Source organism: Scleropages formosus, chromosome 9 (genome assembly GCF_900964775.1).
Source record: "Scleropages formosus chromosome 9, fSclFor1.1, whole genome shotgun sequence".
In the NCBI taxonomy this organism is placed as follows: domain Eukaryota; kingdom Metazoa; phylum Chordata; class Actinopteri; order Osteoglossiformes; family Osteoglossidae; genus Scleropages; species Scleropages formosus.
In genome coordinates this window covers 29,515,648-29,528,332 of record NC_041814.1, presented here as the reverse complement: position 1 = coordinate 29,528,332, position 12,685 = coordinate 29,515,648, and the positions used below count along the sequence as shown (strand labels likewise).

Genomic DNA, 12,685 nt, shown 5'->3' with positions numbered 1-12,685 from the left:
TCACACACTCACCCCCAGGCTGAGAGCACAAAATGCAACCTTCAACTCTGGGGGACCTGAGCGCCTACAAGAAGTCCAGGAACGACATTCAAAAGGTTATCAGTTTGGCCAAGAGAGACTTCAGGGAGAGTGGAGTCAGACTATCAAGGCTCTGACCCCAAACAGGTGTGGTCTGCACACTATAACAGACTACAAAGACAGGAAAAGCAGTGATGTGCCTATGTCTGCCCCCTACTAGACGACCTCAACACATTCTACAATTGCTTTGAGGCAGGCAATACATTCCCTGCTGCGAAAATACCCGGTGACCATAACACCTGCCCTCTGGCTCCAACTACTCCCTTCAAGAGAACCAATGCAAGAAAGGTTTCAGGATCTGATGGCATCCATGGACATGTCCTGAGGGCCCGCACTGACCAGTTAGATGTTTTCATCGACATCTTTAGTCTGAGCCCAAGTGATCCCTACATGCAGACCACCATCATCCCCCTGTTTTCATGAAAGCTGTCTCCTACCTGAATGACTACTGCCTCACCCTGAAGTGCTTTGAGTGTCTCTCAGTGAATCCCACATCCGCTTCTACCAGATACCTTGGACTCAAACCAGTTTGCTTACTGCTCTAACAGATCCACCGATACCATCCCAATGGCACTACAATCTGCCCTGGAATACCCGAGGGGAAGAAGAAAGACACCTAAGTGCCGAGGCTGTTACAGCTCTGCATTCAGTACCAGTCTCCCTACAAGACTCATAGTCAAGCTGAAGGATCTGGGTCTTAAGTCACCTATTTAACTGACTTTTGGACTTCCTGACAGCCACATATCCCCCACCCTCAGCACTGGCACGCCACAGGAATGTGTGCGCTCAGCTCCTCCTTGTACTCCCTGTTCACCTATTGGAGCTCGACTTAGAGCAGTCACGTTTTCAAGTTTGTTGATACAGCCATCCTGGGACACACAGTGACACCTCATGGAGAGGTGGTCAGGTCACTTTCAACATGGTACAATGAAAGTCCCTCACTGAAGACCAAGGAGAATGAATTGGTGCTTTGGAGAGAACAAAAAGAGAAAAAGTCTACAGCCAGCTAATTTTACTGGAGCAGTTTAGGGAAAGTACTTTGAAGGGTATTCAAGCCAGAGGTGGGACTTGAACCTGTGACCTTTAGGTCTGAAGGCAGTAGCTTTTGGGGACTACGATACCAGCAGTGCTGCATTTTGAGGAATGCATCTTGCCAGTCAATACAAAGAAACAAAGCGGCAGGGAATCAACTTCAGAACAAAGTCGACTCAAGCATGATTTTTGTTAAGATTTATTCTGAATTCAGTTTTGCCATCAGCACAAAGAGGCAAAGTCAACTTCACAGAACTGCATGAGCCTTGAGTTCAGGCAGTGAAGACAGATCCTTTGAGATGTTGCAACAGCTCTGCAGTGTACAAGCAGCATCATGGTGCAGTTTCCCCTCAAAAGCAGCCATCCTCATGGCATGGCTAATAGTGATCCCGAATAACGATGGGTCCAGCAACAGCTTCTCCTTTGAAGTCTGGAAAGGAAAGGATTATTTAGCCCCAAATTCAAATAAATGAATCATCAATCAATCATCACAACTGGTCTTACCTGCTACATTTCTTCCCTTCACATTACAGGATGAGTCACAACAGCCACATACTTGGTCATCACCATCTGCAGATCCCCACCTATGAACAAGAGACCACTGAAGTTCCGTAGCATCAACAACATGACAGTAGCCATTCAACTGAACGAACCTATTTGCGGACACGGAATACGAGCAAGCCTTGTGCTGGGGGTCGGCCCTTTTGGAAGCCATGGTTGCTTTCAGAACGCACGTGATGTAGATCTGGGGGAAGAAAGGCTGGACTGCATGACAAGTTCCATAAACACTCCGAGATGAAATATGTTGAGCCTGCTTCAAGTTCAGTCAGTGAAGACTGATATGCACTTACAGAGCTCCTGGTCTCCTGCGAGAACCTGAAGGCATCCAGTTGCATTTGGAGCTTGTTGATCTGCTTCCTGGGGAGGAACTGGGAGCGGGATCCAGTCACCTTGGCATCAGTCAGGCACCTGACGATGTTTGCAGATTATGGACAGGTTTGTCATATGACCAGAGTACATGCAGTCTCTGTAACAGCAGGGACTAATGGGGGGGGGGCAATAAATTCAATAGCCATTTTAGCATGCAAAGTGCTTCACTGATCATAATACAGTAGGTGGTACAGCCACACATGTTCACTAAGCTCCCTATACTAGAGGGGTTTCCCCCTCTACAGTGACATGTCCTGCTTCTGGTGTCTTTTTTTTGTTCCAGCATTATTGCTCTGGACCTGCACAAGCGTAGTCTTCACATAGAGATAGAAAAAGCAGCAGGTTGCCAAGAACACCAGCCTCTTTGAAACTGAAAGTTCATGTGGAACCCATGTCAATTGGGTCAGTATCAGCATTCTCGCACCACCATGACATTAAGCTGATTCCTTTCAGCATAAAGCACCTTCTCAGCCTACATATATCACTGACCCCTCTGTATAGCCAAGTGATTTTACTAGAGCCATTTTTTTTTTGGGCCAAGTGTCTTGCTCAAGGGCATTATGGGCAGAGGTTGAATTAAAACCTTTGCATCCATAAGTAACACACAGTTTTGGTCACCACACTATCAGATGTCCCATGTAGTGTGGGAATGACTAGTAAGTGTTTGAAACATGAGGGGAAACCTTCAACAGTATGGCAGCCACATGCTCTGCAGCATGCCACAGGTATGCTCTTGGCCATAACTTTAGACAGCCCTGTGAACCAAGTTGTCTCCAGCCAAGGATGGCCTCACGCCCTCTGCATGCAAGGTAGCCGCTAGATAAGCATTAGATAGACCGATACCACAACAGTGAAAGAACATTTCCCTGCTTGAGGTATATACACAAGCTCTCGGTGTTCCTGTCATGCGCAACTTGCTTCCGTTTTGCAATTGCAGGCAATTCCTTCAGGATACAAGGGTAATCATTCCCTCGTCAACAAGAGGAATGCATCATTACATCCAACCCCTATTTCAGGCTACAGCCAATACAGAGAGGGAAATGACAGCATTGGAGAAGTCATACTTGCATGCAAGTACTCACCCATAATTCCCCACAAAGGCATATCTAGGGACAGACGTCACATCAGGTTCCAAGGTGGCCACACAGCTATCCACAAACACCCGCAGAGGCTGATGGTTGGCCACAACTACAGAAGCCTCGATGTTCAGGACATCTCCCAGAAAGTAGATGTTTGAAGCCCTCTCAAGTTCCCAGTTATCTAGAGAAAAAAGGACAGGAGCCCTTAAGACACACACAAAGACTCCAATTGAAGTAAGTTGGAGCATTTTACCCACCAGTCATGAGCTGGAGTGAAAACATCAAACGCTCCTCAGCAGACATAGCGGCAGAGTAGGGTACCCATGTTGGCATCACAGCATTGCTGCTCACATTGAGCCTCCTGCAAATAGGAAGGAGTAGCTAATAGCAGGGTAGAGCAAGTCCTACATTATTCCTTATGGATGGAGTTGCCCAGGTGTAGTTACTCATTGTAACCAAGTTCGGCTATATATCAGGAATATCTTCCTCCAGTTCTCATTACAGAATTAGACCAGACTCCTGACTCACCTCAAGTAATGGCACTCAACATTAATCACTGCACCATGAGACCGCACAATAGGGGTGGAACCGAGTCCTTCGGGCACATACACCAACGTGAAAGTGTAGATCAGGGAATCAGTCACCTGCATAGAGAAGAGGAGGCTCATCTACCCAATGTCAACTCCTTGCAACAGGTACGGTAGAATTCAGGAGGTCCCATACCGTCAGCGTACTTCCACAGCCATGTAGCTCTGACACGAACAGCAGAACCCCTCTGGAAGGATCCTGTCCAACTGGCACACAGCCTCCAAGGGTAATTTCTGATGGCTGGATCATCTGGCCATTACTCAGCATGTCCTGCTGTACCTCCACCAAAACCGAGTCTTCCCTGCATTCAACCTTCACTGCAGAAGGTTGAGCCAGAAACTGGGATTTCACAGAAAGTGGAACCTGGGCTGCTGGTTGCACCAGGGAAGCTGGTGCCGAGGACTGCCCTCCGTGAACCGGGAGAACTGCAGAAGCCTGCCTGTAGTGAGCTGGCAACACTGGCCTTACTGATTCAACCTGGACAGAAGGCTGGCTGTAAGGCAACTCAAACACTGGCTCAACAAGGTTAGAATTCTGTACCAGGGGATCCAACTGCACTGGCCTCATTGAAGAGAACTGAGGAGAAGACACTCCTTGGGGTTGCTGGGGAAAAGGGTACCTTTGAGGAACCCCACTTGCCAACAGAGAGGACTGTCCCTGGGCAGCTCGGTGGGCTGTCTGTAGCAAAGACTCCTGACTTGACAGCTGGGGAAAACTGCCCTGCTGGGAAACCTGGCCATTACACAAACAACCCAACAAAGCGAGGCCCACAAGCCACTGCAAAGAAGCCATTGCGCTAGTGTTAGTAACCAAAGAATCATGAAAGTAAGTGCTCTTCCAGCCAATTTTATACCAAACAGAACAGCTGTTGTTTTTCCAACAGCTGAACCATCTTACAATTTGACCAATTTTGTTCCATCCCTGAAGCGTTACCCAATTGTTTCACTTACTGATTTTTAATCGCCTTCAGTTGCCTGTTTAGGTCTCCATTGTTCAAGGACATTAAATGTCCAGGATGTCTCTCAGATCATACATGTTGGGAGCTCTCAAAGCTACCAGTCATCTGTACAGGAGAGAAGATTCTCCTTGATGAACCAGATTTGGAGTCAAAGAGAAAAGTCTTCTTCAGTGACCGTATTGCTGGTGGCTGCATTCTGATTGGAGAACTGTTTGGGGTAGCTGAATGGAGTCTTTCCAGGGACCCTGTCCATTACATAAGCAGCCTAATGTAGTAGTGTAGTGTAATGACTATAGCAAGCAGTTGTCAACATAGGTTTTAGTCAAGTCAATGGCAATAGCTTAGATCTCATAAAGGATGGATCAATTTCTGAAGGGCTTTTTCCGGAACCAATTGCATACATGGGGTGGGGGAAGACCATTGGCTTTGCAAGTGTAGCAGTAAAAGTTTTGAGGAGCACACTGACCTAGACGTTGGGTACGGCTGAGATGTAGCCTCTAGAGATGAATTTGCTTATCAAACTTGTTTCTCTAAGCAGTGAAGTGGGAATGAAACGGCACCCCCACCCCCCTTCATATTTTGCTGCAGTAGGACGTTTGTCTAGAAATGTCCTATCCACATAGGAGAGCTGAACTGAAATTGCCATCCAAGAACAGTTGTCAATTGACATGTAAAGTTAACCATGACTTAAGTGCCACTGTAATACACACTTGCAGCATCCCCTTCCCCCTAAGCATATACAAAGCCAGGCATTTAGTTAATCTTTAAGCAGTAATGTTGTTGATTTTGCAGGGGGCAGCTGATAGTATAGTGGTTGGAGCTTCTGCCTTTGGACCCGAAGGTTGCAGGTTTGGGCCTCATCTCTGGCTGTAGCACCCTTGAGCAAGGTACTTCCCCTAAAATTGCTCCAGTAAAATTAACCAACTGTATAAATGGGTAATAACTGTAACCTTAACATTCTAAGTCGCTTTGGAGAAAAGCGTCAGCTAAATGAGTAAATGTAAATACTAGCAGTTAAAGGCTCAAGGGAAAATCCATAATATTCCAAGTTGACCAGGAGTTATTTACATGAGTAATTATGGAAGTAAGCCTCTTGCCAAGGAAACAGCCTTCAGTACTCCTCACACTTGTGGTATTGCATCTTCAGAGGGCTTTCTGGTTACAGCTGTCCTGTCTTTGGCTGAGTTAGGTTTTCAAGTTGAGATTGGTCCAACTGAAGCCTTTTCTTGGAAATCCGCAATCAAAAGTACATTTACTCAGTTAGAGAAGTCCTGATAAGAGTTGATCATCTGCTACACCACATCCAGACTGCTACACTCTTCCACATCTCCCCTCTTGGTGGTCCCATGCCTGAAAGATAAAGTACGGAGGTTTTCGGTTCTGGCCCTGTTGTGGTGGAACGGCCTCCCCCTCTCCCTCAGAACTGCTGAATCTTTGTCCACATTTAAAAAGGGTCTTAAAACTCACCTCTTCCAGGTTCACTTCATCCATGACCTCTTAAGGTCAGGTATAAATGTTCATGCACTATAGCTAAGATCATGCCTGGATCAATCCTTTATGCAGCTACTCCTGTAATGTAACGTAAATGTTCATATCTCAAAAATTCTAGGACAGTGATCAGGAATCACTGATATTCCAACAAAGTTTTTTTGCAGCTACTCATGTGATGAACACTGGTGCATATGGTGGGGGGAAGGAGAAAAAAGAAAAAAAAAAAAAAAAAAAAAAACTGTCCTTAAGAATCACACACTCACCCCCAGGCTGAGAGCACAAAATGCAACCTTCAACTCTGGGGGACCTGAGCGCCTACAAGAAGTCCAGGAACGACATTCAAAAGGTTATCAGTTTGGCCAAGAGAGACTTCAGGGAGAGTGGAGTCAGACTATCAAGGCTCTGACCCCAAACAGATGTGGTCTGCACACTATAACAGACTACAAAGACAGGAAAAGCAGTGATGTGCCTATGTCTGCCCCCTACTAGACGACCTCAACACATTCTACAATTGCTTTGAGGCAGGCAATACATTCCCTGCTGCGAAAATACCCGGTGACCATAACACCTGCCCTCTGGCTCCAACTACTCCCTTCAAGAGAACCAATGCAAGAAAGGTTTCAGGATCTGATGGCATCCATGGACATGTCCTGAGGGCCCGCACTGACCAGTTAGATGTTTTCATCGACATCTTTAGTCTGAGCCCAAGTGATCCCTACATGCAGACCACCATCATCCCCCTGTTTTCATGAAAGCTGTCTCCTACCTGAATGACTACTGCCTCACCCTGAAGTGCTTTGAGTGTCTCTCAGTGAATCCCACATCCGCTTCTACCAGATACCTTGGACTCAAACCAGTTTGCTTACTGCTCTAACAGATCCACCTGATACCATCCCAATGGCACTACAATCTGCCCTGGAATACCCGAGGGGAAGAAGAAAGACACCTAAGTGCCGAGGCTGTTACAGCTCTGCATTCAGTACCAGTCTCCCTACAAGACTCATAGTCAAGCTGAAGGATCTGGGTCTTAAGTCACCTATTTAACTGACTTTTGGACTTCCTGACAGCCACATATCCCCCACCCTCAGCACTGGCACGCCACAGGAATGTGTGCTCAGCTCCTCCTTGTACTCCCTGTTCACCTATTGGAGCTCGACTTAGAGCAGTCACGTTTTCAAGTTTGTTGATACAGCCATCCTGGGACACACAGTGACACCTCATGGAGAGGTGGTCAGGTCACTTTCAACATGGTACAATGAAAGTCCCTCACTGAAGACCAAGGAGAATGAATTGGTGCTTTGGAGAGAACAAAAAGAGAAAAAGTTTACAGCCAGCTAATTTTACTGGAGCAGTTTAGGGAAAGTACTTTGAAGGGTATTCAAGCCAGAGGTGGGACTTGAACCTGTGACCTTTAGGTCTGAAGGCAGTAGCCTTTGGGGACTACGATACCAGCAGTGCTGCATTTTGAGGAATGCATCTTGCCAGTCAATACAAAGAAACAAAGCGGCAGGGAATCAACTTCAGAACAAAGTCGACTCAAGCAGATTTTTGTTAAGATTTATTCTGAATTCAGTTTTGCCATCAGCACAAAGAGGCAAAGTCAACTTCACAGAACTGCATGAGCCTTGAGTTCAGGCAGTGAAGACAGATCCTTTGAGATGTTGCAACAGCTCTGCAGTGTACAAGCAGCATCATGGTGCAGTTTCCCCTCAAAAGCAGCCATCCTCATGGCATGGCTAATAGTGATCCCGAATAACGATGGGTCCAGCAACAGCTTCTCCTTTGAAGTCTGGAAAGGAAAGGATTATTTAGCCCCAAATTCAAATAAATGAATCATCAATCAATCAATCCACAACTGGTCTTACCTGCTACATTTCTTCCCTTCACATTACAGGATGAGTCACAACAGCCACATACTTGGTCATCACCATCTGCAGATCCCCACCTATGAACAAGAGACCACTGAAGTTCCGTAGCATCAACAACATGACAGTAGCCATTCAACTGAACGAACCTATTTGCGGACACGGAATACGAGCAAGCCTTGTGCTGGGGGTCGGCCCTTTTGGAAGCCATGGTTGCTTTCAGAACGCACGTGATGTAGATCTGGGGGAAGAAAGGCTGGACTGCATGACAAGTTCCATAAACACTCCGAGATGAAATATGTTGAGCCTGCTTCAAGTTCAGTCAATGAAGACTGATATGCACTTACAGAGCTCCTGGTCTCCTGCGAGAACCTGAAGGCATCCAGTTGCATTTGGAGCTTGTTGATCTGCTTCCTGGGGAGGAACTGGGAGCGGGATCCAGTCACCTTGGCATCAGTCAGGCACCTGACGATGTTTGCAGATTATGGACAGGTTTGTCATATGACCAGAGTACATGCAGTCTCTGTAACAGTAGGGACTAATGGGGGGGAGGCAATAAATTCAATAGCCATTTTAGCATGCAAAGTGCTTCACTGATCATAATACAGTAGGTGGTACAGCCACACATGTTCACTAAGCTCCCTATACTAGAGGGGTTTCCCCCTCTACAGTGAGATGTCCTGCTTCTGGTGTTTTTTTTTTTTGTTCCAGCATTATTGCTCTGGACCTGCACAAGCATAGTCTTCACATAGAGATAGAAAAAGCAGCAGGTTGCCAAGAACACCAGCCTCTTTGAAACTGAAAGTTCATGTGGAACCCATGTCAATTGGGTCAGTATCAGCATTCTCGCACCACCATGACATTAAGCCGATTCCTTTCAGCATAAAGCACCTTCTCAGCCTACATATATCACTGACCCCTCTGTATAGCCAAGTGATTTTACTAGAGCCATTTTTTTGGGGGGGCCCAAGTGTCTTGCTCAAGGGCATTATGGGCAGAGGTTGAATTAAAACCTTTGCATCCATAAGTAACACACAGTTTTGGTCACCACACTATCAGATGTCCCATGTAGTGTGGGAATGACTAGTAAGTGTTTGAAACATGAGGGGAAACCTTCAACAGTATGGCAGCCACATGCTCTGCAGCATGCCACAGGTATGCTCTTGGCCATAACTTTAGACAGCCCTGTGAACCAAGTTGTCTCCATCCAAGGATGGCCTCACGCCCTCTGCATGCAAGGTAGCCGCTAGATAAGCATTAGATAGACCGATACCACAACAGTGAAAGAACATTTCCCTGCTTGAGGTATATACACAAGCTCTCGGTGTTCCTGTCATGCGCAACTTGCTTCCGTTTGCAATTGCAGGCAATTCCTTCAGGATACAAGGGTAATCATTCCCTCGTCAACAAGAGGAACGCATCATTACATCCAACCCCTATTTCAGGCTACAGCCAATACAGAGAGGGAAATGACAGCATTGGAGAAGTCATACTTGCATGCAAGTACTCACCCATAATTCCCCACAAAGGCATATCTAGGGACAGACGTCACATCAGGTTCCAAGGTGGCCACACAGCTATCCACAAACACCCGCAGAGGCTGATGGTTGGCCACAACTACAGAAGCCTCGATGTTCAGGACATCTCCCAGAAAGTAGATGTTTGAAGCCCTCTCAAGTTCCCAGTTATCTAGAGAAAAAAAAGACAGGAGCCCTTAAGACACACACACACACACACACACACACAGACTCCAATTGAAGTAAGTTGGAGCATTTTACCCACCAGTCATGAGCTGGAGTGAAAACATCAAACGCTCCTCAGCAGACATAGCGGCAGAGTAGGGTACCCATGTTGGCATCACAGCATTGCTGCTCACATTGAGCCTCCTACAAATAGGAAGGAGTAGCTAATAGCAGGGTAGAGCAAGTCCTACATTATTCCTTATGGATGGAGTTGCCCAGGTGTAGTTACTCATTGTAACCAAGTTCGGCTATATATCAGGAATATCTTCCTCCAGTTCTCATTACAGAATTAGACCAGACTCCTGACTCACCTCAAGTAATGGCACTCAACATTAATCACTGCACCATGAGACCGCACAATAGGGGTGGAACCGAGTCCTTCGGGCACATACACCAACGTGAAAGTGTAGATCAGGGAATCAGTCACCTGCATAGAGAAGAGGAGGCTCATCTACCCAATGTCAACTCCTTGCAACAGGTACGGTAGAATTCAGGAGGTCCCATACCGTCAGCGTACTTCCACAGCCATGTAGCTCTGACACGAACAGCAGAACCCCTCTGGAAGGATCCTGTCCAATTGGCACACAGCCTCCAAGGGTGATTTCTGATGGCTGGATCATCTGGCCATTACTCAGCATGTCCTGCTGTACCTCCACCAAAACCGAGTCTTCCCTGCATTCAACCTTCACTGCAGAAGGTTGAGCCAGAAACTGGGATTTCACAGAAAGTGGAACCTGGGCTGCTGGTTGCACCAGGGAAGCTGGTACCGAGGACTGCCCTCCGTGAACCGGGAGAACTGCAGAAGCCTGCCTGTAGTGAGCTGGCAACACTGGCCTTACCGATTCAACCTGGGCAGAAGGCTGGCTGTAAGGCAACTCAAACACTGGCTCAACAAGGTTAGAATTCTGTACCAGGGGATCCAACTGCACTGGCCTCATTGAAGAAAACTGAGGAGAAGACACTCCTTGGGGTTGCTGGGGAAAAGGGTACCTTTGAGGAACCCCACTTGCCAACAGAGAGGACTGTCCCTGGGCAGCTCGGTGGGCTGTCTGTAGCAAAGACTCCTGACTTGACAGCTGGGGAAAACTGCCCCGCTGGGAAACCTGGCCATTACACAAACAACCCAACAAAGCGAGGCCCACAAGCCAATGCAAAGAAGCCATTGCGCTAGTGTTAGTAACCAAAGAATCATGAAAGTAAGTGCTCTTCCAGCCAATTTTATACCAAACAGAACAGCTGTTGTTTTTCCAACAGCTGAACCATCTTACAATTTGACCAATTTTGTTCCATCCCTGAAGCGTTACCCAATTGTTTCACTTACTGATTTTTAATCGCCTTCAGTTGCCTGTTTAGGTCTCCATTGTTCAAGGACATTAAATGTCCAGGATGTCTCTCAGATCATACATGTTGGGAGCTCTCAAAGCTACCAGTCATCTGTACAGGAGAGAAGATTCTCCTTGATGAACCAGATTTGGAGTCAAAGAGAAAAGTCTTCTTCAGTGACCGTATTGCTGGTGGCTGCATTCTGATTGGAGAACTGTTTGGGGTAGCTGAATGGAGTCTTTCCAGGGACCCTGTCCATTACATAAGCAGCCTAATGTAGTAGTGTAGTGTAATGACTATAGCAAGCAGTTGTCAACATAGGTTTCAGTCAAGTCAATGGCAATAGCTTAGATCTCATAAAGGATGGATCAATTTCTGAAGGGCTTTTTCCGGAACCAATTGCATACATGGGGTGGGGGAAGACCATTGGCTTTGCAAGTGTAGCAGTAAAAGTTTTGAGGAGCACACTGACCTAGACGTTGGGTACGGCTGAGATGTAGCCTCTAGAGATGAATTTGCTTATCAAACTTGTTTCTCTAAGCAGTGAAGTGGGAATGAAACAGCACCCCCACCCCCCTTCATATGTTGCTGCAGTAGGACGTTTGTCTAGAAATGTCCTATCCACATAGGAGAGCTGAACTGAAATTGCCATCCAAGAACAGTTGTCAATTGACATGTAAAGTTAACCATGACTTAAGTGCCACTGTAATACACACTTGCAGCATCCCCTTCCCCCTAAGCATATACAAAGCCAGGCATTTAGTTAATCTTTAAGCAGTACACACACACACACACACATTTTCAGAACCGCTTGTCCCTTGATTTTGCAGGGGGGCAGCTGATAGTATAGTGGTTGGAGCTTCTGCCTTTGGACCCGAAGGTTGCAGGTTTGGGCCTCATCTCTGGCTGTAGCACCCTTGAGCAAGGTACTTCCCCTAAAATTGCTCCAGTAAAATTAACCAACTGTATAAATGGGTAATAACTGTAACCTTAACATTCTAAGTCGCTTTGGAGAAAAGCGTCAGCTAAATGAGTAAATGTAAATACTAGCAGTTAAAGGCTCAAGGGAAAATCCATAATATTCCAAGCTGACCAGGAGTTATTTACATGAGTAATTATGGAAGTAAGCCTCTTGCCAAGGAAACAGCCTTCAGTACTCCTCACACTTGTGGTATTGCATCTTCAGAGGGCTTTCTGGTTACAGCTGTCCTGTCTTTGGCTGAGTTAGGTTTTCAGTTGAGATTGGTCCAACTGAAGCCTTTTCTTGGAAATCCGCAATCAAAAGTACATTTACTCAGTTAGAGAAGTCCCTGATAAGAGTTGATCATCTGCTACACCACATCCAGACTGCTACACTCTTCCACATCTCCCCTCTTGGTGGTCCCATGCCTGAAAGATAAAGTACGGAGGTTTTCGGTTCTGGCCCTGTTGTGGTGGAACGGCCTCCCCCTCTCCCTCAGAACTGCTGAATCTTTGTCCACATTTAAAAAGGGTCTTAAAACTCACCTCTTCCAGGTTCACTTCATCCATGACCTCTTAAGGTCAGGTATAAATGTTCATGCACTATAGCTAAGATCATGCCTGGATCAATCCTTTATG

General features: G+C 46.5%; 2 protein-coding genes across 2 annotated transcripts; both read right to left on the bottom strand.

Moving 5' to 3' along the window:
• Positions 1-1,296: 1,296 nt before the first annotated feature.
• LOC114911322 (zona pellucida sperm-binding protein 3-like) lies at positions 1,297-4,518 on the bottom strand. The gene is made up of 8 exons (XM_029255123.1): positions 3,843-4,518; positions 3,648-3,763; positions 3,377-3,480; positions 3,123-3,300; positions 1,962-2,079; positions 1,764-1,855; positions 1,615-1,694; positions 1,297-1,540 (listed from the first exon to the last, which is right to left on the bottom strand). The coding sequence occupies exons 1-8, from the start codon at positions 4,497-4,499 to the stop codon at positions 1,488-1,490; spliced, it is 1,398 nt and encodes a 465-aa protein (XP_029110956.1). The 5' UTR covers positions 4,500-4,518; the 3' UTR covers positions 1,297-1,487.
• A 3,183-nt stretch (positions 4,519-7,701) lies between these two features.
• LOC114911237 (zona pellucida sperm-binding protein 3-like) lies at positions 7,702-10,918 on the bottom strand. The gene is made up of 8 exons (XM_029254554.1): positions 10,270-10,918; positions 10,075-10,190; positions 9,804-9,907; positions 9,533-9,710; positions 8,369-8,486; positions 8,171-8,262; positions 8,022-8,101; positions 7,702-7,945 (listed from the first exon to the last, which is right to left on the bottom strand). Exons 1-8 carry the CDS (start codon positions 10,699-10,701, stop codon positions 7,893-7,895), a joined length of 1,173 nt encoding a protein of 390 aa, XP_029110387.1. The 5' UTR covers positions 10,702-10,918; the 3' UTR covers positions 7,702-7,892.
• Between the last annotated feature and the right edge of the window lie 1,767 nt (positions 10,919-12,685).

Bases quoted from the DNA above. Each gene is read 5' to 3' on its own strand.
- LOC114911322 (XM_029255123.1), bottom strand. From the start codon at position 4,499: ATGGCTTCTTTGCAGTGGCTTGTGGGCCTCGCTTTGTTGGGTTGTTTG. The intron at 2,080-3,122 runs GTGAGTACTTGC...AAACATCGTCAG, and splicing joins GCCTTTGTGGGGAATTATGG to GTGCCTGACTGATGCCAAGG. The intron at 1,541-1,614 runs GTAAGACCAGTT...TTTCCTTTCCAG, and splicing joins GAAGGGAAGAAATGTAGCAG to ACTTCAAAGGAGAAGCTGTT.
- LOC114911237 (XM_029254554.1), bottom strand. From the start codon at position 10,701: ATGAGGCCAGTGCAGTTGGATCCCCTGGTACAGAATTCTAACCTTGTT. The intron at 9,908-10,074 runs GTGAGTCAGGAG...TCCTATTTGTAG, and splicing joins GTTGAGTGCCATTACTTGAG to GAGGCTCAATGTGAGCAGCA. The intron at 9,711-9,803 runs GTGGGTAAAATG...TTTTTTCTCTAG, and splicing joins TTCACTCCAGCTCATGACTG to ATAACTGGGAACTTGAGAGG.